Source organism: Papio anubis, chromosome 10 (assembly GCF_008728515.1).
Source record: "Papio anubis isolate 15944 chromosome 10, Panubis1.0, whole genome shotgun sequence".
Classification (NCBI taxonomy): domain Eukaryota; kingdom Metazoa; phylum Chordata; class Mammalia; order Primates; family Cercopithecidae; genus Papio; species Papio anubis.
In genome coordinates, this window is record NC_044985.1 from 45,513,908 (window position 1) to 45,541,076 (window position 27,169).

Here is a 27,169-nt window from a genome sequence, read left to right on the forward strand (position 1 = left end):
AAGTACTTCTCTACGCTTATTTGCAATATCTCTTTTCAAAAGTAATCACTGTTAATCTTTTTTGTGCATCTTTCCCCCCAAATTTAATGCCTAAACCTGCATGTAAATATATGCCCTTTTAAATTTACACAATAGGGATTATACAATATACAGTGTTCATATCTTATCTTTTCCACTTAATATATTTGGAACATTTTCCATACCAGCAATTCAAATTTACATTATCTATTTGATGATTGCATTGCATTCAATTATATGGACGAACTTTCCTTTATTTATTTATTAGCTAGTCTTTATAGACATTTAGGTTGTTTATATTTTCCCATAAAAACTGCTGCAATGATTGTTCATACAAATATTTTGTCATTATTTTGTAGATGTTTCTATAAAGTGAATTTCTAACAATGGGAACATATGTAGCAAAGAGAGCAGACATTTTTTTACTTTGATAAATACTGTAAACTTACCTTCATAAAATGTTTTTGTAATTTACACTTATATCAACAGTGTATGAGAGTGCTTATTTTTTTCCTCCACATCCTTTCACAGTAAATTATCAAACTGCTTAAAATGTCTTTTCTAGTTTTATAAATAAAACATAAACCTCATTGTTTTAATTTGATTATTCAAATTATTAGTGAGGTTCAATATCTTTTCATGTTTTTATTTTTTTCATGTGAACAGACAATTCATTTCCTTTATCCGTTTTGTATCAAATTATTCATTATTTTCTTTATTTGCCTTTTTGAACACTTTAAATTGGTGGCATGTTATTCTGTATGAACTAATCTTTTTAATAAAAAAATTTACTTAAGTTTCCTCATAATGTTTTGTATTGTAATATTTTAAATATAGACTTAAATTTAAAATAGTTTTATATAACCTGGTACGTATTAAGATGAAGAGACTTCTACCTTACTTTTTGTCCCAACTGCATCAAAAACTACCTGGGAGTTTTAGAAATATGTAATATATGTGCTCATCTTCTTGGTGACAGAAAAGGAATATATGATCATCTTTTCCACAAATTAGTGATATAACTTGCTCTTTTGTGATTTTGATAAGGAAGTTAAAGTGCCTCCCTCCCTGTTTAAGACCAGAAGCATCTGTCTACTACGAGTTACAAGGAACAGATGTTCCTGGGTGACTTGAAGGAAGGAGATCTGGTGATTGTGGTGACTAGATACTTCTAGTTAGTTAGAGTCTTTTTAATCAACTGCTAAGAAGTAATTTTTTGAAGCATTTCTTTTAGAGTTCCTTCTTTATCCTCATACTACATAATAGAGCTGAAAAGTAAGATTGGAATATATATTTTGGCAAGAGAAACTCCCTTATTCTTATAGTGGTTGGTGATTTTTCATCTTACAGATCAAATAGTGATCCATTCATTTTAACCAATAACTTCTTGTAACTTGCCCACTCTCATAAAGCTAGGAGATTGCAGAAGTGATACTAGAATGTAGCACTCTCACTTTGTTACAGTTGAGCAAGTAGGTTTTTGTTATAATCTAATGGATTAACTCAATAACATGTTTGTCGTAAACCACCAAAATATATTGCTGTTGATTTATAAAGAATAAAAAAGATAATCCAGTTAATCACTCACATTCTCTAATATTATTAGATGGACCTATGTTCGTAGTCAAGCTTCTAGAATCTAATGCATGGTATAGCTGTTTGAGCTTCAGAGAGACATCTGGTGAGCAATGGAAATAATAACAGATATTGAAGGGGAGGGTAGATGAATTTTTAACTGAGACACAATGCCTCAGGGAAAGGCAGAATATATTTATTGAGGATTTCGAAAAGTAACAGGTTTTAAAGTGGCAGAAGTAATTTTGTTCTGATTGCCCTAGTTCATCTAAAAAAGCTAATTTTTGTTAATCCATGACTCCATCACATTTTTCAAATGCAATTTAATTCTAGTAAATCATTAGAATCACCATTTAAAGCACTTCTTTCTTTTGATTAGTATTCCAGATGGGATTAATAATTTTCTACCCTCACAGCAGAAATTAAAAGGATATTTTATCAGCACGTTGCACCTGTCACATATCACATCTTGCATAATTTATGCCCACTGTCATTGCCAAGTAAAACTTAAGCAAAGTTTTAGATTTTGAAGCTAAATTTTTGAATCATAATTATTTAATAAATGTTTGTAAAAACCAGCTGTTCACTTTTAAAAACCCTAAAAGAAGCCATATGAAGAGACTAATGAAATCAACACAATTACAATGTCCTGCTTATAAATAACAAGTAATGTTATTGATAGAAAAATGAGCAAAGCTACCACAGCTGTGCAATTGTGGTGACAACATGTTTGACTGACTGTAGTTGCCCTTTATAAAAGCTTCCCACAAATGAGCTCAGAAGAGGCAAAGCAGGCGGTAGCAGTTAGGCTTCTGGTACATACGTGGCAGCATAGAAAAGGATTATTACATCAAAAAAATTTTATTGATGCTGTGAAGGCATTTGATATTCAAAATTAGTAATGGTTTAAGTCATCTGGATTTTTTAGTGGAAAATAATATGGATTAAGAACAGGTGTGAAAATAATATAGATTAAGAACAGTTAATGTCTATAAACACTAAGTTTGGATGTATTTCATTTCCCCTTAAGATGACTATAGGTATTCTTTGATTACATGTTATCCTCTAGCTCCACCCTAGCCATGTCCCCCAACTATCCTAAAAGAGGATGTTTTTTCTTGAGACATCCATTATTTCCCCGAAGGCTATAATTTTGGATGATGTAGTAACTCCTTTTGGATGATAGACTTACTCTTTTTTGTTTGGGTAGAATGAGAGAATTAAAAATCTTAGAAAAGTTAAACTGAGTTAGTGAGAATAGAACACCCAGAAAGAGTTAAATTCTCTAGAAAAAGCCTTCTCTAGAAGCACCTAATTGACAGAATAATTTTATTCTGTATATTTTAATATGAATATTATACAGGAGATTATAATAAACTTAATCCTCAAAGAATTCGTGAAACATCTATTTAATGTTGCTTATTGGAAAGAGACTCCAATGTGCTAATCTTGGATGAAACAGATCCAGACATACTGAAGGAAATGAAAATAATCTCAGGGTTTAAATCCTCCCTTCTCCCCCCACAGAAGAGGTTGTGCAATTGGCCAACAGTTTTATTTATTTATTTTTTAGCATTATCCATCACATCTCATTCATGCTTTGAAACTCTTGTTTGCTTTGGTTTGCTATTCAAACAAATGTCAGCAGAGTTTATTTGAAAACTGGAACAAATTGCAACACTTTAGGTCATTAATTGTAATCAGGCATTTTGCAACTGACAGTATATTCAGTGACTACAAATCTTGAAACGGTGTCTGGTGTGTTCCCAGATCTGTTCATGTCTATCTTTGAAGGATGAAATGGGATTTAAAAGAACAGAAAAGAGAGCTATAGTTACGTATTTATGTGTATGTATTATTTTTAATAGTCTCTTTAACAATATTCATTTAAATATCTCTTAAAGAATTGGCATCGTTCTGGAGCTGGCATAAAGCACTGAATCTTGAAATGTTTAGTATCTTTAGTAACTTGATATTTGTAACATGTGGGCACCTTTTTATGGAAAGTACCTTCTGCCTCCTCCTATAATACTCATAAAACCTATGGGTACATCAAACCATCCATGCATATAACTTATATTTGGTCATCTTAACTAACAAACTGTTTGGAACTCCCTGAAGTTCCAAACTCCCTGAAAAGAACTCCATTCTTTTCTCATAGAATTAAGCCCTCAACTTGAAGAAAATTATTCTAAAGGAAGGAAGAATAATTGGATTTTTTAAAATGTCATTTCAGACACATAAATCACTGGAACAGAATAGAGAACTAAGAAATAGACCAGCACAAGTAAAGCTTACTGATTTTTGACAAAGCACAAAAACTATTAAATGAAGGAAGAATAATCTTTTCGAAAAATAATGTTGGAGCAACTAGACAATTTTTTGCAGGCAAAAAATTAGCCTCACCAATTCAAAATAGTTTATAAATTTAAATTTCAAACATAAAGCCATAAAATTCTTAGAAGAAAACATAAGAGAAAATCTTCAGGACCTAGGGCTAGGTGGCAAGTTTTTAGACATAACACCAAAAGCACAATTCGTAAAAGGAAATATTTATAGATTGAACTTTACCAAAATTAAAATGTTTGTGCTGTGAAAGATTCTGTTAAGTGGATGAAAAGGCAAGCTACAGACAGAAAGTATTTGCAAACCAGATATTCAACAAAAGTGTTATATGTAGAACATATAAAGAACTCTCAAAGTTCAACAGTATGAAAATAAATCAACTAGAAAAATGGGCAAAAGGCACAAACAGACATTTCACCAAAGAAGAGATACATATGGCAAATAGCACATGGAAAAATGTTCAATATCATTAGTCATTAGAAAAAACGCAAATTAGAGCTTCTCTGAGATATTACTGCATACCTAATAGAGTAATAAAAAAGTCATAATAACAAATGTTGGTGAGGATTTGAAAAAACTGGATCTTTCATACATTGCTGGTGTGAATGTAAAATGGTAGAGCCACTTATGGAAAACAGTTTGACAGTTTCTGATAAAACTAAACATGCATTTACTATATGATCCAGCGATTGGACTCTTGGGCATTTATCCCAGAGAAATGAAAACATGTTCAGACAAAGACCTCTGCGTGAGTGTTCACAGCAGATTTCTTTCTTTCTTTCTTTCTTTTTATTATGCTTTAAGTTCTAGGGTACATGTGCACAACGTGCAGGTTTGTTACATATGTATACATGTGCCATGTTGGTGTGCTGCACCCATTAACTAGTCATTTATGTTACGTATATCTCCTAATGCTATCCCTCCCCCCTGCCCCTCCCCACAATAGGCCCTGGTGTGTGATGTTCCCCTTCCTGTGTCCAAGTGATCTCATTGTTCAATTCCCACCTGTGAGTGAGAACATGCGGTGTTTGGTTTTCTGTTCTTGCGATAGTTTGCTGAGAATGATGGTTTCCAGCTGCATGCATGTCCCTACAAAGGACACAAACTCATCGCTTTTTATGGCTGCATAGTATTCCATGGTGTATGTGCCACATTTTCTTAATTCAGTCTGTCACTGATGGACATTTGGGTTGATTCCAAGTCTTTGCTATTGTGAATAGTGCTGCAATAAACATATGTGTGCGTGTGTCTTTATAGCAGCATGATTTATAATCCTTTGGGTATTTACCCAGTAATGGGATGGCTGGGTCAAGTGGTATTTCTAATTCTAGATCCTTGAGGAATCGCCACACTGTTTTCCACAATGGTTGAACTAGTTTACAATCCCACCAACAGTGTAAAAGTGTTCCTATTTCTCCACATCCTCTCCAGCACCTGTTGTTTCCTGACTTTTTAATGATTGCCATTCTAACTGGTGTGAGATGGTATCTCATTGTGGTTTTGATTTGCATTTCTCTAATGGCGAGTGATGATGAGCATTTTTTCATGTGTCTGTTGGCTGTATGGCAAAACCTGCAAACAACCTGAATGTCCCCCATGGGTGACTGATTAAACAAACTGATACATTCATCTTTGTAATGGAATATTACTCTGTAATAAAAAAGGAACAAACTACCGATACAATAACTTTAATGTATATCAGGGGCATTATGCTTAGTAAAAAAGTGTCAGTCTCAAAAGGTTGCAAACTGTATGATTCCATTTAGATAACACCCTCAAAGTGACAAAAGTATAGTGACGAAGAATAGATTAGTTGTTTCCAGGAGACAGAAATAGAGTGAGGATTGAGAATATAAAGGTGCAGCACAAGGGATTTCTTTTGTGGTGATGGAACAGCTTCATATGTTGATTGTGGTAGAGGTTACATCTATCTATACATGGCATAAAAATGCATAGAACAGAGGCCGGGCATGGTGGTTCATGCATGTAACCCCAGCACTTTGGGTGGTCAGCTAAGGCAGGAGGATTACTTGAGGCCAGGAGTTCAAGACCAGCCTGGGTAACTTAGTGAGACCCCCATCTCTATAAAAAAATGTTTAAAAATAGCCAGACTTGGTGCCTGGCTACATAGTCCCAGCTACTTGGGAGGCTGAGGTGGAAGGATCACCTGAGCCCGGGAGGTTGAGGCTGCATGAGCTGTGATTGCGCCACTGCACTCCAGTCTGGATGACAGAGCGAGACTGTATCTCAAAAAAATTTTTTAATGCATAGAACTACACACACACACGCGCGCGCGCGCACACACACACACACACACACAGAGCCCACATCTTATCAGTATTCTTTTTTCTTTCCAATTTTTATTTTAGATTCAAGGGGTATATGTGCAGGGTTGTTTCATGGGTAAATTGTGTGTTACTTACAGGTTTGCTGTGCAGATAATTTTGTCAGCTGATAGGTAGTTTTTCAATCCTCCCCCTCCTCTGCCTTACCTGATAGATATTTTTTGTCACCCAATAGGTAGTTTTCGATCCTCCCACTCTCTACCCTCAACTAGGCCTCAGTGTCTGTTGTTCCCTTCTTTGTGTCCATGTGTACGCAATGTTTAGCTCCCACTTGTAAGAACATGCAGTATTTGGTTTTCTGTTCCTGCATTATTTCACTTAGGATAATGGCCTGTAGCTCCATTCATGTTGCTGCGAAGGCCATTATCTCATTTTTTATAGCTATGTATTATTGCGTGGTGTATATGTACCACATTTCCTTTATACACTTCACCATTGGTAGCCACATAGGTTGATTCTATGTCTTTGCTATTGTGAATAATGCTGCAATGAACATACATGTGCATGTGTCTCTATGGTAGAACGATTTATATTCCATTGATTATATACTGAGTAATAGGATTGCTGGAACGAATGATAGTTCTGTTTTAAGTTATTTGAGAAATGTCTAGACCGCTTTCCACAGTGGCTGAACTAATTTACATTCTCACCAGCAATGTATAAGCATTCCCCTTTCTCTGCAATCTTGCCAGCTTCTGTTATTTTTTGACTTTTTAGTAATAGGCATTCTGACTGATGTGTGATGGTATCTCATTGTCGTTTTGGTTTATATTTCCCTAATGATTAGTGATACTGAGCATTTTTTCATATGCTTGTTGGCTACTTGTATTAGTATGTCTTATTTTGAGAAATGTCTGTTAATGTCTTTTGCCCACTTTTGAAATAGGGTTGTTTTTTGCTTGTTGATTTATTTGCGTTCCTTAAAGATTCTGGATATTAGACCTTAGTCAGATGCATAGTTTGCAAACATTTTCTCCTACCCTGTAGGTTGTTTACTCTGTTGATAGTTTCTCTTGCTGTGCAAAAGCTCTTTAGGTCAATTAAATTCCACTTGTCAATTTTTGTTTTTGTAGCAATTGCTTTTGGCATCTTCATCACAAAGTCTTTTCCTTGGCTGATGTCCAGAATGGTATTTCCTGGATTTTCTTCTAGAGTTTTTATAGTTTTTGATCTTACATTTAAGTCTTTAATTCATCTTGAGTTGGTTTTTGTATATGGTGAAAGGTAGGGGTCCAGTTTCAATCTTCTGCATATGGCTAGCCAGTTATCCCAGCAGCATTTATTGAATAGGAAGTCCTTTCCTCATTGCTTATTTTTATTGGCTTTTTTGAAGATCAGATGGTTATACATGTACAGCTCTATTTCTGGGTTCTTTAACCTGTTCCATTGGTCTATGTGTCTGTTTTTATAATGTTACCATGCTGTTTTGGTTACTGTAGCCTTGTAGTATAGTCTGAAGTCAGGTAGTGTGATGCCTCCAGCTTCATTCTTTTTGTTCAGGATCACTTTGGCTCTTTGGGATCTTTTTGGGTTCCATATGAATTTTAGATTTTTTTCTAATTTTGTAAAAATGCATAAATTTTTTCTAATTTTGTAAAAATGTTATTGGTGGGTTGATGGGAATAGCATTGAATGTGTAAATTGCTTTGGGCAGTATAGCCATTTTAATTTTGATTTTTTTCCTATCTACGAGCATGTAATGTTTTTCCATTTGTTTGCATCATCTCTGATTTATTTCAGCACTGTCTTGTAAATCTTGTTGCAGAGATCTTTCATCTCCCTGTTTAGTTGTATTCCTAGGTATTTTATGATTTTCATGACTATTGTGAATGGGATTGCATTCTTGATTTAACTCTCAGCTTGAATGTCGTTGGTGTATATAAATGTATACTATTTGCATATTGATTTTGTATCCTAAAACTTTGATGAATTTGTTTAGCAGATGTAGGAGCCTCAGGCAGAGATTATGGCTTTCCTAGGTATAGTATCATATCATTTGCGAAGAGAGATGGTTTGACTTCCTCTTTCTCTATCTGGATGCCTTTTATTTTTTATTCTTTTCTGTTTCTCTGGTTAGGACTTCCAGGACTTATGTTGAATAAGAGTGGGGTGAGTGGGCATCCTTGTCTTGTATCAGTTTTCAAGGAGAATGTTCCCAGCTTTTGCCCATTCAGTATGATGTTGGCTGCAGGTTTGTTGTAGATAATGCTTACTATTTTGAGGTGTATACCTTCAATGCCTAGTTTTTTGAGGGTTTCAAACATGAAGGATGTTTAATTTTATCAAAAGTCTTTTCTGCATCTACTGAGATCATTATGTGGTTTTTGTTTTTAGTTTTGTTTATGTAATAAATAACATTTATTGATTTGCATATGTTGAACCAAACTTGCATCCCAGGAATAGAGCCTATTTGATCATGGTGGATTAGCTTTTTCATGTGCTGCTGGATTTGGTTTGCTAGTATTTTATGGAGGATTTTTGCATCTATGTTCATCAGGGATGTTGGTCTGAAGATTTTTTTGTTGTGTATCTGCCTGGTTTTAGTATGAGAATGATGCTGGCCTCATAGAATGAATTGGAAAGGAACCCCTCTTCCTTGTTTTTTGGAAGAGTTTCAGTATCAGTTCTTCTTTATACATCTTGTAGAATTTGACTGTGACTCCATCTGATCCAAGGCTTTTTTTCTGGTTGTTTGCTTTTTTATTATGATTCAATTTTGGAACTCATTATTGGTGTGTTCATGGTTTCAATGTATTTCTGATTAGGCCAGGTGCAATGGCTCACACCTCTGATTTCCAGCACTTTGGGAGGTTGAGGTGGGTGGATCACTTGAGCCCAGACATTTGAGACCAGCTTGGCCAAAATGGTGAAACCCTGTCTCTACTAAAAATACGAAAAAATTAGCCAGACACAGTGGTGTGTGCCTTTAGTCCCAGCTACTTGTGATGTGAGGCAGGAGAATCACTTGAACGCAGGAGCAGAGGTTGCAGTGAGTCGAGATCGTGCCACTGCACTCCAGTCTGGGTGACAGAGAGAGACTCTGTCTCAAAAAAATAAATAAAATAAATAAACAAATAAATAAATAAATAATAAAAATAATTTATTTCTGGTTTAATCTTGGGCAGTTGTATATTCCTAGGAATTTATCCATTTCTTCTAGCTTTTCTAGTTTGTGAGCACAGAGGTGTTCATAATAGTCTCTGAGGGTTTTTGTATTTCTGTCGGGTTAGTAGTAATGTTTCCTTCGTTTTCTGATTGTGTTTATTTTTATCTTCTTCCTTTTTTAAAATTAATCTAGCTAGCAGTATATCAATGTTATTTATTCTTTCAAAGAGCCAGCTCTTGGTTTTGTTGATCTTTTGTGTGATTTTTTTTCATCTCCATTTTATTCTGTTCAGCTCTATTTTGGTTATTTCTTTTCTTCTGTTATATTTGGGATTGGTTGACTTTTGCTTTTCAAATTCCTTCAAGTGTAATGTTAAGTTGTTAACTTAAGATGTAAGTTGTTGTTTCTTTTTTTTTATGTCAGCATTTAGCAGTATAAACTTTCCTCTCAACACTACTTTTGCTGTGTCCCAGAGATTCTAGTATGTCTTATCTTTGTTTTCTTTTTTTTATTTTTATTTTTTATTTTATTTTTATTTATTATTATTATGCTTTAAGTTCTAGGGTACATGTGCATAATGTGCAGGTTTGTTACATAAGTATACTTGTGCCATGTTGCTGTGCTGCACCCATCAACTCGTCAGCACCCATCAACTCGTCATTTACATCAGGTATAACTCCCAATGCAATCCCTCCCCTCTCCCTTCTCCCCATGATAGGCCCCGGTATGTGATGTTCCCCTTCCTGAGTCCAAGTGATCTCATTGTTCAGTTCCCACCTATGAGTGAGAACATGCGGTGTTTGGTTTTCTGTTCTTGTGATAGTTTGCTAAGAATGATGGTTTCCAGCTGCATCCATGTCCCTACAAAGGACACAAACTCATCCTTTTTTATGGCTGCATAGTATTCCATGGTGTACATGTGCCACATTTTCTTAATCCAATCTGTCACTGATGGACATTTGGGTTGATTCCAAGTCTTTGCTATTGTGAATAGTGCCACAATAAACATACGTGTGCATGTGTCTTTATAGCAGCATGATTTATAATCCTTTGGGTATATACCCAGTAATGGGATGGCTGGGTCATATGGTACATCTAGTTCTAGATCCTTGAGGAATCGCCATACTGTTTTCCATAATGGTTGAACTAGTTTACAATCCCACCAACAGTGTAAAAGTGTTCCTATTTCTCCACATCCTCTCCAGCACCTGTTGTTTCCTGACTTTTTAATTTATCTTTGTTTTCATTAGTTTCAAATAATTGCTTGGTTTCTACCTTTACTTCATTGTTTACTGAAATCATTAAGGAGCACGTTGTTTAGTTGCCATGCAATTGTATAGTTTTGAGATATCTTCTTTGTATTGATTTATATTTTTATTGTGTTGTGTTCTGAGATTATGTTTGGTATGATTTTGGGTTTTTTAAATTTGTTGAGAATTGCTTTATGGGTAAGTATGTGGTCAATTTTAGAATATGTGCCATGTACAGATGAAAAGAATGTATATTCTGTTTTTGTTGGGTGGAGTGTTCTGTAGATGTCTGTTAGGTTCATCTGGTCAAGTGTTACGTTTAGGTCCCAAATATCTCTTGTTAGTATTCTGCCATAGTGATCTGTCCCATATCATCAGTGAGGTGTTGGAAGTCTTCCACTCCTTGTGTCATTATCTAAGTTTCTTCATAAGTCTCTTAGAACTTGTTTTATGAATCTAGGTATTCCAGTATTGGGTGCATATATATTTAGGATAGTTAAGTCTTCTTGTCTGAACACTTTATTTTTATGTAATCCTATTCTTTTTACTTTTTGATTGTTTTTGGTTTAAAGTCATTTTTTTCCGATATAAAAACAGGAACCCCTTTCCAGCATTCTTAAAATTTAAAATTTTACTTTCAAAGGAGTCAAGATGAAATGATTTAGATGCTTTGTCACTTATTTAGTCATCTTCACTGTTATCCAGAAGTAAATTTTAAGTATAAATTTTATTATAAGAAAGGGTTTTATCATGCTATATAGACCAAGAGGCCCAGGAGTATTTTAAAAGTGAATTTGTTATTCATATTATTACAGCTTACAAACAATATTATTGTATGGGTAAGTTTCTAGAGTTACACTTAAGTAGTTGGGAAACAATATGATTTTTTAGTAATGTACAAAGGCTTTTCAGGATTTTGTACTTGAGTATAATTTTTGGAGATTACATTTAATTTAGTTTATTTATTTTTTCTTTTGAGTCAGGATCTCACTCTGTCACCCAGGCTAGAGTGCAGTGGCATTGTCATGGCTCACTGCAGCCTCAATCTCCTGAGCTCAAGCAGTCCTGCCATCTCAGCCTCCTGAACAGCTGGGACTACAGGCATGCACCACCACACCTAGTTAACATTTTTAATTTCTTGTAGAGACATCATCTCACTGTTAACCATCGTCTCACTGTTACAATATTTTAGAATCAATTTTATAAACAGGGATGACAGAAAGTACCATAGCTCTAGAAACCTTAATTGAGGACATTTTCCATAGAGGAAAACCTACATTTCCTTAAATAGTATTACACCCTTTTAAACCTCTAGGTTTCCTATACCACCAAATAGACTAGAAAGTAAATTTCCAACTTCACAAAGTTCTTCAGTCAAAATAACACCAGCATACGTGCTATTATATAGCCTCCCTTCCTTTTGCTCTTTTTATCTGAAATCCACAGCATATGTCAGTAGATTATAATTTAATTGGGAAATTTAATAAAAGTTGTATCTACTCCCCTGATGCCACTTCCTTATGGAAAGTTTCATTTTAGCCCTTCCACAGAATAGTATGTTTGAGTCTTATTCACAAAGGAAAACCATCTATTTTTATCTAGCATAGTAGATAATAAAGAAAACAAATTGGAATAATATGAAAGAAAAAGTGAAAACAAAGAATATTTTGCAACTTAAGATTGGCTCCAGACATGGATGAAAATTCAATGTTAAATCAGTTGTTTCTGCTATAAGCATTAGCATAAGATCTTTGAGCTGAAAAGCACTATAAGTTCAATTCAAATTACTGTATTATGGTGGGAAATGGGCACAGACTCTGGAGAAAAACAAAATTTAAAAAAAAAAAAAACTTAAGAGTTGGATCCTGGTTTGACAAGGTCACTGGCTAGGTGATCTCTGGAAAATTATTTAATGTGCTTGATTTGTCTCATCATTTTACCTGTGAGAAAAGTGACCCAGAGAAGTTAAAAGACTTTCCTTTTATTACAACGTGGTTTTGCTGTAGAGTATAGAAAAAAATATACATTTCTTTTTATTCTCAACTATTTGAAGACACTTTATATAATACTATAGCATTAAAATGTCTGCCAAGAGGTTGCTCCTTTGTGATATTGAAATAATAGTGTGACTATGGCCTTATTCTCATATCTGACAAGAAATAATAATTTATTATATTTATTAAAATCACATTTGCTTTCACTATTAATTCTGATTAGGATTTTTATGCTGATATGAATAACTAAAATGATGATCTAAGTCAGTTGGGATAGGCTAAATTATGCTTTAAAAATATCCTGCAATCTCAGTGGCTTAAACCCATTTGTTTATGGCTCACAATTCATGTCCATCATAGATCATTGGGATTTTGCTCGTCTGTTCACTGTATTAAACAGTAACTTAGAAACCTCAGCTGATAGATCAGCCTTCATCTTGAACTTTTGCTTGTTGTATGTCAAGGAAAGGGTGAGCTCCAGAGGATATCCTCTTGACAATTAAATACTCCAGTCTGGAAGTGACACACACATAATTTCTGTTCCCATCCCATTTCCAGAATTAATCACAGACATGGACTCACCCAATTAAAAGGAAGCCAGGTAGTGATATTTTACTCTTTCCTAGGAAGAGAGGGAGAACAGTTATGACATGATATTACCATCACATGATTTATGAGGTATTATGGCCCTGTTTAGGACTGAAAAACTTTAAGAATAACTAATATGAAAACTTTTTGTGTGGACAAAAATGTTCTATAAAATGCCCAGCCTTGAAGAGATACTGTTGGTGATTTGTGGCTTAAATGTACGCTTTTTCAATGTGGCATTGCTATTCTTACCTGACTGTAAGTTTTGGCAGGTATAAGTATTCTTTTCTATTGGTTTCCTCTTCACCGTCTGACATTTTTTTTTTCTTTTTGCTTCCTAAACACTAGAGACAGATCCATAGCTTTGCTGATCTCTCTTACTACTCTGGACATTAATCATTCTGACTGACTCTTTTGGTTAGTTACTTTTGGCTAATTCACTTGATTCCCTAACTAGTTACTCCCACATATTTGTTCTGTGTTGAAGTTGTATCATTTTGTTACACAAAATAATAATATAATATCGTATAGAGGATTTGAATCGTATTGCTTGGAGAGAGAAATTGTGGTCAAAAATGACTAAGGAGAAAAGAAATGAGGGAAATGGTGAAGATGGAGGTAGGCAAGAATATTTAGGCTAAGGTTCATTAGAAATGGTGAAATTAAATTGGTCATCTATTAGGATTAGAGACCAAGTTCCTAAACAGATAAGAATAAAGTGGCTTGTGCCAGAGCGATAAAATCATTGGTTTCTCTTTATCTGTTCCATTTATCTTGCTTGCAGACAATCTAGGTATTACTATTCATTTCGGTCCAAGAAGACAATGGTCTCCTGTTTGACATCATGACATCAAGGTTCTTCTCTGATTATCCATCCTCGCAGAAACACCCAGGGATGGGGTCTGAGCTTAATTCTCACATATTCAGTCCCTAGGAAGTGACTGCTATCACTAGCTTTCATCCAAGCAAGCCTAACAGAGATTTTTCCTATACAACAGGCCCCAAATTATGCTAGCCTCCCTCAAGATCTTATAAGAAAATTACCAAGAGACTAAAATTTTCAGATTTAAGACCTCCCACCAATGAAAAATAAGTATTCTTTCATTTTCTTTTTCAATTACCATTAACTTTCCATGAAGGATACACTCTTTATTGGTGCTACATAAGATTTTCTGTGACCACTGGTTAAACACTTATATTTAAATGTTTCTTCAGAGTTAGACAAGTTAACAAAATAACATGAGTTTTCCTTTATTTTCAATTATTTTTTAATTACAGAAAGAATGTGAGCTAAATAGAATTAAAATGAAATAAGCCAAATGGCTTAGACTAGCTTTTATATACTTCCAAAACTTATGAACCAAGACACAATATGACTGCTTTTCTATTTCAACCTTTTATTTTTGGGATAAAGGATCATTCACCTACAATATAATATAAACTGTGCTGATAATATTTGTTTATATAGGTGGTTGAAGTTTGAAGAAGATGTGGAAGATGGAGGAGAAAGGTGGAGCAAGCCTTATGTAGCTACTCTTTCATTGCACAGCTTGTTTGAGTTGAGAAGTTGTATTCTGAATGGAACTGTGTTGCTGGACATGCATGCCAACACTTTAGAAGAAATTGCAGGTATATCTTTTCTCCCTTAGTCTATTTTATAGGTACAGCTACTTTTTTGTTATTCTCTTTTCCTTGTAATTCAATATATGCATGAACTTTGGAAAACTATTCTCATAATCACTGTATGAGGCCTTAAAAGTCATTTTCTTTTACCCTGTTATTCGAGATAAAAGAAGTTGAATCTCAGAGAAATATGCTCTAGGTTGGCAGTGCCAAGTCTAGGACAAGAACCTAGATATCTTGATTCCCATTCACCATTCATTTTCATTATTAGACTCTCACCATTAGAAATTTAAAGGAAAAACCCTTAAAGCTACTTATTTTCAATATCCAAACACATGAAATCGCCAAATGAAAAAATTTCAATAAACAGAAAAATGTTGGTTTAGAATGGACACAGAAGAGTATGGCCATTTATTTTAAACTTAATTAAAACCCTTGAATTCCAGAGGAAGCCAAGTGTTATAGTTAGGATTTGTTTTGTAATTCAATACTGCAACCTGATAAATGATTAGTATTAGAATTCAATGATGTCTCATAATATAGACAGCTATATTTAGGAAATGTTATTATTACAGAAATTGAGTCAAAGAACTCCTGTATCTTTTGACCAGAAGACAAACATATTTTAGTAAAGACAAAATAATACAAAAACACAGAAACAAGTTTTGAAAGTATATAAATGAAATAATTGATGGAGGTTTTAAAAATACAAACAAAGAAAAGAGACAGTTTAAAAATTATTAGTTTGGGAAAAAATAAAATTTGTCCCATATGATATGTATTTGTGAAGTGGAAAAACTTAGTATCTTAATTATATTGTAGAAATGAAAAATAAATTATATGTGTGTTAATCATATATAAAAGAGAATTATATATTAGAAAAATAACATATCTACTTTAATCTGCAGAACAGCCCCATGAAGTAGATGTCATTCTCATTTTCCAATCAGAAAATAGAAACTCTAAAATTGTCATGACCTAGATTTCACCCAGGGGCCCCTGACTTTAAGCCCAGTGTCTTTTCTGTTACACTACAACTGCTGTCTGAAGAAAAAGAGATGTCTTGAAGTGAATGTCACCCAAATTTTGATGGCACATTTATCACCTTAAAAATTATTGATTTAGTCATTGGTGCTGATAGGCATTGCAGTATATGTGAAAAGAACAGTAAGTACTAAAAGATACTTTGGCTTGATTTATTAAACAAAAATTCCAAAAAATCTAAAACACATACACGGGTGCGCACGCGCGCGCGCACACACACACACACACACACACACACTCTGCCCCAAACAGGAAAGATAAGCAGTCCTCTTCTGTTTCATGTGACACCTGTAAAGAGATTATTCTTTAAATTACATAACTAGAGCCTAAAATACTTTATAAAGTTAAACATATATGTATAATTTTCAGAAGTATCCAGGCTACTGTAGCTGCAATAAATCAAGAAAAAATGGAGAAAATGATTAACTCAGAAATAAACAAACTCTCTAAGAATGCTGAAATAGGTAGCTATCCAGCTCAGTTTCTTAGCTTTACATTATATGGTCTTGCTAATACCCATTAAACATTTTTATATTTTAATTAGGAATGAAACAGCCGGGCTTTTCACAGTACTTTGAAGTATGGGAAGCTCTTAAGTTTGTAATTATCTTTTTCATACTCAAACCTGGTTCTTAGTGTTATTATTGTTTTCCTTATTTAATAAAGAAAGAAACTAAGATTTAAAAGGTTGGAGGCCTTGTGCTAAGGGATTTATTTTCACTGCTTGAATTGATGATGACGCTACCTTTGAAAATAGATTAATCCAAATACATTTTGAAATGGGAAGTGAAACTGTCACATTCTACCACCTGGCAAAATTAGCCTCAGAACACACCCTTTACACTTTTACCAGTCTTCACATTTCTTAAGTTATGTAATTTCTAATGCTTTCCTCAGAAAGTTATTTTTATGAAGAAATTTTCTCCCAGTAATTTGACTAAAACACTGTTCATTTTATCACCTTAGTTCACTTTCATTGTCTAAAATTATGCAACTTTTTCCTAACTCTGTCCGTTTCCCAAGCTCAATTCTGTAGAATATGTGAAGGTTAACTGGGTTAAATCTAGCCTTTTCAAGCAAATTACATTCTCTAAGTCTATCCTTACAGTGAAAGTAGTTCAGTTGACGTCTTGATACCCTAAATAGCTTTTTAGTATTCTTTCTGCTCTTCTAATTAGTGTGTATCTTTCTGACTTTGAAGTAGCCCAACCTGAATGTCCCATTTTTCAGTGCAGAGCAGCCTGTAAAATGACATTTAGAATATGTCAGTGGTTTAATGCTAACATCACAAAGAAAAATATGATTACAAATATCTCTGTTGATCGTTATTACCTTAGATTCCTTTACAATGAGAAGAGATTTCCTCTCATTGATAACTATAATTTGACTAAATTTAAAAGTTACTTATGTATCCCCTCAATATAATCTCATTAAAATATTTTCTCCCTATAGTTTGTAATTATATTCTTATTTTTTACTTACTCCTATTTTCATTTTATAAAAATTGAGCTGTGTTACTAAGTTTGTAATAAATAAGCATGCTTTCCGTTTTTAAGACTTCTAACTTTGCAAAGTATTGTCACATAATTATGTTTTATTATCAAAGCAACTTATAAAGTAGGAAAGAAACTATTTCACCGTAAACAGATAAATAGACAGTTCTTTATCAAAGATGACCTTTGCAGAAATGGAAATAATTGTTTTATTAACCTATAATCATAATTTTTGGGGTATGGGGGTCTCACTATGTTGCCCAGGCTGGTCTTGAATTCCTGGGTTCAATCAGTCCACCTGCTTCAGCTTCCCAAAGTGCTAGGATTACAGACATGAGTCACTGTGCCCAACCATAATTTCTGTTTTATTCTGTTTCATGATCATTTGTGGCCACAGTGATTAACAGTCAGCTCTGAACTTTTTCCTCAACTCTTATTTATCATGATTTTTCTCTGTTAGCCATAATTCACATACGTTAGTCACTCGTTTCAGTTTTACAAAAGCTAAGTGTCACAGTTTACCTTTAAGATTTCTAATCCCTAGTACTTTGTGAATGCACAGGCTTTGCAGTATTGATGTTTTTCAGACATTTCCTACTAGATGAATATGACCCAGATATTGTTTTGTAATGATCAAGGATTTTTATATCAATGTTCTGATATGTTTTTAACAGACTCAGATAATTCCTTAAGATATTTTCGTAGACTTAGTAGCAGAAAATCCCATTTGTATCTGGCAAGTCTGTCAAAAATTTCTGGTATAATTAAAGTAGGATTTTCTTTTGGCTAAAGTTAATTTAAAATGTATCTATTTCCCATGTTTCAGGAAACTCAATAAATTTAAACTTTATCCTTCAAAATATTACTTAACCTTTTCAAATCCAAAATTCTCCGGATATATCTTCTTACCACAATTTACTCTGATATGGAGATTAATTATATTGAATATGCTTCTCAATTATATTCATATAAATTACAGGGAATTTTATGGTCTATGTTAATCTCTTTGAAATTAAGCATTATAAAGATTAATGATGGAAATATCCTCTCTTCAGTGTGTGTATACATTAACCTAATTCTGTCAATGAGAGTTAGGAAGAAATTAAAACCAAACCAAAGTTAGTACCATGGACAGATTATCAATCATAGCTCCCAACTTATTTAAACAACCTTTGTTGTTTAAAATCTTTCATTGAAGGAAGCATCTGCAGTTTGCTCCACTGAATGTAATCTGTAGATATGGGAGTATAGGAATAACCATATATTTTTTAACACGCCTATACTGTGACAATCGTTGGTCTGAAAAGTAAATATTCTATTACAGTTTACACCTTTAGCACACACATCCCTGTTAGTGCTGGCAACCAAACCACAGAATTTAGGAATTTCATATCATATTCCCCCCCACCTCCCCCAATATATTTTACAGTTAAGACAATGGGTTTTCAAAGCATTGATATGATGATCTTCAAAAAGACAGAGATTTATATAGAATCTGCAATATGTCATAGCCTCTAGGGGCTTTCATTCAAGATACGTTATGATAAAATAGTTACCTGATAGGATGAAAAACAATTTTTCATTTTTCTGAGGCCGTTTTCCACAAGTGCTACTAGTTTTTCTTTTTTTCTTTTTCTTTTTTGAGACGAAGTCTCGCTCTGCCGTCGGGCTGGAGTGCAGTGGCGCGATCTCAGGTCACTGCAACCTCCGCCTCCCGGGCTCAAGCGATTCTCCTGCCTCAGTCTCCCAAGTACCGGGGACTACAGGCGCGCGCCACCATGGCCAGCTAATTTTTTGTATTTTTAGTAGAGACGGGAACTCACCATGTTGGGCAGGATGGTCTCAAAGTGCTACTATTTTTCTAGAACCTGCTTAGTGTTAGCGGAGTGTGAGAGTGTGACCTATTTGTCCTTTTTTTTCTCTTGCTTTTTTGCTTTTCATCCAGATCCTGGGGCAGAATAGACTGTATTAGGTAGGCATCATAGCCTGCTGAGATTGCAGGACTTCACTCTGGACCAAAACTCATTATGGTCCATTATTCTTTCACACTTTTCAAGTTAATACTGATATATATTGTAGTGGGGAAAAGAACAATGTGAGTGATTACTAATTCAGATTCCTTTTGGTACCTAAATGTCACCCTAATATGTTATATTCTTAAGCAAAATGAGTAATTTTTTTCCAGACAAGTAAGATATAATTTGATACAGTTATACTTTGGAGAAGTTTGCTGTGTATTTCTCTGTAACTAATGAACAGATGAGTGTGTTTTTTAATATTTACTTTTCCTTACATAACTGTTTCAAATAAAAATCTTTTCTTTGAAAAACTGTGAAGATAGTGACCTATGGGTTTTATAGTGTTTGAGCCTGGAAACATTGTGCTTTAATAGAAATTAAAAATCATAAACATATGCAGGGTTTATTATGTGATTACTTTTGATTCTGACTAGAATATTGAACTGGGAATTCATATCATGGCTTATATTTGGAACTGCCTTACAATAATATCATATTGGTATTCTAATAACCTACTTTACAACTTCCATTATGAAGCATATGCATATTTTGTATACATTTTCCCATCTTAGCAAGGTTTCAGTGTAATGTCATATATGTTGACAATTTATTATTTCCTTTATTTCAGATTAACCCAGGGGTATTATAACTACTGATCTCCAAAGAACTGAAAAATAGATTTAAATATTATTCTATAGTATAATACATTTTCAGAATTGGAAGGGACCTTTGAGGTAATTATAGTGACTGACTTTCAAACATTCCAGGTATATATTATGGGTGACTTCCAAATATTCATTCTACCTCTTTCCATTGTACACACAAAAATGATACAGCACACTATATCCCATGTGCCAAATATGGCCGACTGCCTGATTTCATAGGGCATTTGAGCTAAGAATGGGGATTATATTTAAAATGGTTGAAAAATAATAAAAAAGAAGTTAATATGTTGTGATGTGAATGTTATATGAAATTCGAGTTTCAGCATCCATAAAGAAGTTGCACTGGAGCATAACCAGGTTTATTTGTGTTCATGTTGCCTGTGGCTGCTTTCCTGCTGCAAAGGCAAAATTCAGTATTTGTGACAGAGATCAGATGGCCTACAATGCCTGAAATATTTGTTATCTGGCTCAGGACAAAAAGAGCTTGTCTATCTCTGGTTTAGAGAATTAACTCTAGATTGAAGTGCAGTTCTTGATTAGCCTGTCAGGAATATGAATACCATCTCCTTTGCCAGTGATTGGGTTCAAGATGGGCAGGGCTATGTCAGTAAGACTTAGGATAATTTTTCCTGGCCAGGTGAAAAATAACTCATCTAAGAGAAAGTCACAAAAAATATATTTCTCACTGCATATGAACAAAAATATATATTTCCTTGTTGTGGCTGGAAGCCATCTTATGACCATAAGGAAAATCAGCCTGAGGTTAAAGCTTACCCTAGAGGAGGGGGAAGTTAACAAAATCACAGAGAAGCAGAATTAGAGCCAACCTAACTTTGATCTTTCTATTATGTGAGCCAATAAAATTGTTTTAGGTAGTTTAATTTAGGTTTTCTGCTATTGATAAGCCCAGCTTTGTCTCTAATTGATAAACTGTTATAAAATATGAATATATTGAAACCACCACAAATTTCAAACCAGGAACCCATAATCTACGTAACGAAAATTGCAAAGAAAATCCTGTTCTGGGAAATATTTACTGATAGCCTCAATATTCCAATCAGTGCATCAGGTGCCTTATGCCAGTCTTGGCACCAACATGTGATATAGATATTATTATCTCCATTTTATAAATAAGGACACTGACGTTATTCAACTTTGCAAAGTCATCTAGCTAGAATGTCATAAAGTGGCCCAAATCTGTCCCCTAGTTCATTTCGGCTTCACACTGAAGGGAAATACTGTTGGTAAGGCAGCATTCTGCTAATTTTGAAACCTTTATTGTACTCAAAAAGGCAGTGGAAGGCAGCTCTTTGCGATCTGCTTTACATAAGATGTTAAATGCCTTAAAAACAATTAGAGTTAATATTTGATAATCAGAAAGCAAACTGATTACACAAACATTCACTGATGTGATCTTTATATCACTAAAAAACTTAAAATACCTTTGCTTATCTACTTTATTGACATTTTTGATACTATGTATGGTAAATAATCTGCTTAATTATAGACTTCTGAAATCTCACCTTCCAGTCTTTGTTTTGCAGGCATAAAATATCTTTTTAATCTAACATTCTCAAGGGAGTGTGTTTCCAGGAAAGTTTGAGAAAGGGCTGATTTTCTATCCATATGAAACAGAATTGTTTACTCTCCAAATTCAGTAACTATATCACTTCATAGGCCTCTTTGCATCAGATTTTCACAGATAGACTTCTGTTCACTTAATGAGGAAACAAGGAAATTAGTCTGTACTAGAAAATGGGAAAAATATTAAAATATAAGTATAAAACCAATTTCCAAATTCAAACACATTATGAATTGTGAATTCAAACACATTATGAATTTTCATATCATCTCTACAGCTATTCCACCCATCAGTGTGAATAATGAAGAAATAAAGAACTTTCTTCTCAATGCAACTATTCCCCTTTGAAAAATAATACTTCATGAGAATTATATATTTAAAATAGAATGATTTATAATGAAAATTTGCCCCAAATCTTTCTTGTGCAACATTTCTACAATGGAACATAAATTTCCATTTATAACACCATGCTTAGGAATTTTTTTAAAGAAGTTATTTGTATTTCAAGATGACTAATATTGTTTAGGGCTTGCATATTTGGACTCAGTGATTCATGGCTGGCTCATGTTCTAGAGGAAAGCTGTATTCATCTTCTTCCGGCCTCTTCTCTTCAGATATGGTTCTTGACCAACAAGTGAGCTCAGGTCAGCTGAATGAAGATGTACGCCACAGGGTCCATGAGGCATTGATGAAACAACATCATCATCAGAATCAGAAAAAACTCACCAACAGGATTCCCATTGTTCGTTCCTTTGCTGATATTGGCAAGAAACAGTCAGAACCAAATTCCATGGACAAAAATGGTAAATGTTTGTTTATTGTGCTCTTTATGTCTACTATAGGTCTCTGATATATCGAAGTGCTTCTAAATCTTTTAAAATTTGTTTTATTTGAAAATGATTTTTTGAAATTCACATTATTGTAGAATTCTTTTTACATGAGGATATAGTCTTATTATCAAGCATCATATTGTAAAACTTTTAGAAAAGAACTTAAGTTTCCTGAAAGGCTCAGGAAAAAATACAAAAAAAACCTAATATTTAATAAAAAAAAAACTTTTAGATTTGCTGCAGAAAACATAAACAGAGCATCTGTGGCATAACAAATAAGGTCCTAGTCTCTGTCCTGTAGCTTAAAAATGTAATGCGGGGCTTTGACTTATGCCATAGATGGTGTTTTCATTTAAAGGAATCATGATCATCATCTAGTGTTTGTGGAAAAAAGATACTGGTCTCATGTTGCTCATAGTTAACAAATTCCATTAGAGAAAATGATTGAAAAGACCAGCCAGTGCATTGCTTGTGACTTTACCTACATTATGGCTGATTCCGGTTCAAGGGCTCATTGCTGTTTGTAATGTGGCATCTTCAACATCCATGGAGCCACCCCACTGACCATTTTCATACACCAATATAGATGACCACCATTGTTTCTTAGCAATCTTGACTTTCTATGATTTATGCTTTGGACTCTTTTATCTTTCCTGTATTTTTTGTTCTCTCCTTGCATTTATTTAACCCCTGATCATTTGCACTAAGGAAGTTGCTTAGGAATCTCCTATTGTCATCCATCCTTTCTATTAGTCTCATGAAAGAAAATGAAGTTACCATGAAGATGGTATGAATTTGTTAAACTTCTATCAGCTTTAAAGTTTCCAGTTCTAAAAGATAAAAATTAATGAAAAGTATTTTCAAATGCTTTACTGGAAAGACTGATTTCCACAAATGGATGAAAGCACATGTAGTGACAGCATGAAATATCATGTAATCTCACCCTATTTTCAAAAGCTTCAGAGATGCCTTAAATAAAATGTATGAAAATTAGTTTTCTCCAGATTTGCTTCATATTAATCAGTTTCCATACTACTGAATCAAATATACATAAAAAATGTAGAATAAATGCTTTATTAAATAGATAAAGATGATTAGATGTAATTTTGTCTCAGAGCATAGAACCAGTTCTTAATGACAAAATCATTTTTGAAATACTCATTTGATTTTTGGGACTTTTCAGTGACTGAATATAAGTCATTTTTGTTACATAAAAGAGTCTATAGTTGTGCACACATTAAGTTCAATAAAATTATTATGAATACTTTATAGTAAATACCAACTTGTGTTTGTAGAGTCCACTGAACATTCTGAGGAGGTATAACTTGCTTTGAATCAAATCACATATTTAAAACATATTTTATTCTAAATCACAATTTGCTTTAAAATAAGTGATATATAAGATAACAAAACTTGAGGCTTTTATATTCTAAGAGATGTATTACAAATGCTGTGCTTTTGTTATGCTTATAATGCTAGTATTTATTTGGTATGGCAATGTTAAAACAGAGTCAGTTATTTACAATTTTGGCTATGGGCTTATGTCTACATGACTCCAAAAACTTTATTAAAATATACCCAAGAATTAACTTCTAAGAATGCATGCAGATTTTATAAAAATGGACTTTTGCCTTCATAACTTTTGCTAGAAATCAGATAATAAGATATATGTCTTTAAGAAAGAGGTATGTTTCTTCAAAGAGGCAAGGATCTTGCATTTTGAACTAGTTAAAATTTATACCTTAAATTTCACTGGAGATAATGTTTACTCTAACAATAATTTCATGACTTTTTTTTGAAGTAAGATGCTATAGAATTTATTGGATCAATGATTTATTGTAATATGCAGATCTAGGCACACTGTTTGTTACTGCTTTAAACTTCTATTAAACATAAGAGGAGATGGTAGAATTATAACTGTGAATTACAAATCTACATATAGTCACAAGGTTTTCTGAGAGCCTGCTTTTTGTCTTATTTAAGAAATGGTTTAGTTTTCCCGAAAACTAGAATCTGAGTGATTCTGAAGTGATTCTGTCACCATCTGTACAATCAGCCTTTATCTGAACACATACAAATCTTTTTGAGGCATACGTAAGGGCAATAAAAACTTGGAAACATTTCTAATAAGATTCATATACCCAATTAAGTATTGTTGTAGAGTATGCTGTCAGAAGTGGTTTTCTAAGCCTAAGCTTATAACACCTCCTTATGACTCTGTTTTGCTTCCTTACACACTTTGCATAATTATGTGTGTTGAGAATTCTGAAAATATGTATAGACTTCACCAATTTAGAAATAAATCTCCTACCCAAAAATGAAAAAAGTACGAAAGACCTTTACTACTGAGGTTCTCAATCTACTTAGGAATTCTAAGGCCTGACAAACTCTAGATATATAAACAAATTGAAATTAATAGCCATAAATATGAATTGGACCTTCTGTTCTAAATATGCAATCTAGATTTAAAATTTTGTGCAATAGTTCAGAGAGATGCAAAAGGATTTCAAAACATCAAAAAAGTAAAGGTAATACTATTAATTTTTTTAAATCCTTAGTAAAATCCATTATGCAAAAAGATGGACTTTTTTAAAAAAGATTATAGAATAGAAATTAAATAGGGCAAAGATTTTTCCAGAAACTTTAAAACAGAATACATTTTCCTCCCTAAGCATAGTGGTAGAAATAAGTCCCCGTTTCTTGTTTAATGTGCTGAAATTGTCTCAAAAACAAATGGAAGCTTATGTAGATAAGCCTGAAAGAGTCATATAGAATAAAGTTTCTACTTCACAAGCATGTTACCTTGTTAGTACTCTCTGGGGTTAAACATTCAGACACTGTATTTCAAATGGGGTCTTCCCTGTTTTATAGATTAGATTAATAAAATAGTGCATTTCCTTGCTCTTCTCCTTCCCAAGTCTACCATTCTTTGTCCATTCCTTTTTTAGTGATTTGTGATAATTTGTCAGTCTCATCTCAAAACACACTAGTTAACTTTTCTTGGTATTCTGCATTCTCTTCAGGGCTAATGTGAAGGATGCTATGGATTCACCATGCATTTTTAATGCCACCATGCTGTGTTTAACTTTCACTTTTCATTAAGCATCAAAACTGTGAGAATTAAATATCTGATTCTGATGTTTCAATAAAAAGTGACAGTTACATTTGGCAAAACGACAGCAAAAATAATAGAAAAATAATATCTACTTTGACATTAGCACCCTGAAAAGGGTATGGATGGTAAAACACTCAAGATAAATATATTGAAAATATTAAAATAATTATTTGGACTAGGAAGATTTTCTAAAACTAAAAATAAGACTTTTGTGTTAAGTGATCTAGAAGGCAAAATTTATCAGTATCTGTATTTATCATTTAGGTCATGTATTCAATTACCTTTTGAGACATTGGGATTATAAATCCATTATAAAATATTATTATCCTTATGATAACTTTTATATTTTTGAAGATAATTTGGGATTATTAGTTTTGTTAAGTATAGGGTGTCTTTATTCTGCTCTGTCCTTTACTAATAATTTCTAACTCTGTTTGTTTTCCTTCACATATCTTTTGTCTCTCATAATCTGAATACTTTCCAGTTGTACCTTTTATTTGGGATCTCAAAAGGAGTTACAGTGCAGAAAGTCTCTAACTACTGTTCAATGCCATAGTTTACTGAAAAACAGTTAGACTTGGGAGGACAGGACATAAAGTTCACTCTTTAGGCCTGGGTAGATTTCAGACCTTAAAGCAATGTACACATATGTATTGTGCATAATATTTATTTATACTTTTGGAAATCAGATCTATTGCATTATAGTTACTTCTTTTACAAATGCTGTACTTTTAATTTTCAGATGCATGTTGTCTTTACGTATTTAGATATTATGTATTTTGTATTAGATATTAAAAAATGCTTTCTTGCTTTTTTAATACAATGGTCTCATAAATAAGATATCCAAGGTGTAAAATTTATCCCTCATAATGTTCTACCTTTGAAGAAAAAATAAAGCTAGAATAATAATTCTTAAGATTGCTTGAGAGAAACTTATTAAAACATTTGTGTATATTAAATAATTAAACATTGTTTAATAAGTATGATATTTTCTACTCTTCCAAGAAAATCAAGATGACGTTGTTGACACAACTGATGGGCCTGCCCAGAGGCTATATTGTCATTACAGTTTTGGAATGTCAAGACTAGATCTTAAGAGCGAACATAATTCTAGTATGATGTGTTTGGATTTGTTATTTCTTATATTGCATTAATGATTTTCAGGCACACTAATTTTTCTCCAAGTTTAATTGTTTGCATACTTTTCATGTTTTTGAAGTGTAGCTCACCTAATCAGCATTTTCTAAATATTTAGCCCTTCTTTCTTTATGTTTTCTATTCCCATGAATAAATGTATTGTTACACATGTATGTAACTTTGTCATTCATCTTTATATTTCTTTATTTTGCTCTGTCTTATGTCTGTCTCTAACAGGCTCATCTCATCTCTGTACTCCCTCATCTCCTACCCTTTGGGTACTCTAAATGCGTTGAAGGTTTCTGAGGTAGTGTAAACCGGCTTGGTCTCTAGGTTAATAGTAATGTACCTCCATGTCTTCATCCCAGTTTCCTTCTAGTGCACGTAATTTACAGTGGATTAAGCAGTAGAAAATAATGATACATTTATGCAATATATTC

At 33.4% G+C, this 27,169-nt stretch overlaps 1 protein-coding gene across 11 annotated transcripts in view; it reads left to right on the plus strand.

Annotated features, from left to right (window-relative positions):
* Window positions 1-27,169, plus strand: part of SLC4A10 (solute carrier family 4 member 10) — a 378,984-nt gene that overhangs the window by 231,085 nt on the left and 120,730 nt on the right. For all 11 annotated transcript variants that reach the window (XM_017946583.2, XM_031651310.1, XM_031651311.1 and 8 more), the window contains 2 exons: window positions 14,691-14,851; window positions 22,262-22,450. In XM_017946583.2, the coding sequence (XP_017802072.1) occupies window positions 14,691-14,851; window positions 22,262-22,450 (350 nt within the window). The remainder of the gene's footprint in view (window positions 1-14,690; window positions 14,852-22,261; window positions 22,451-27,169) is intronic.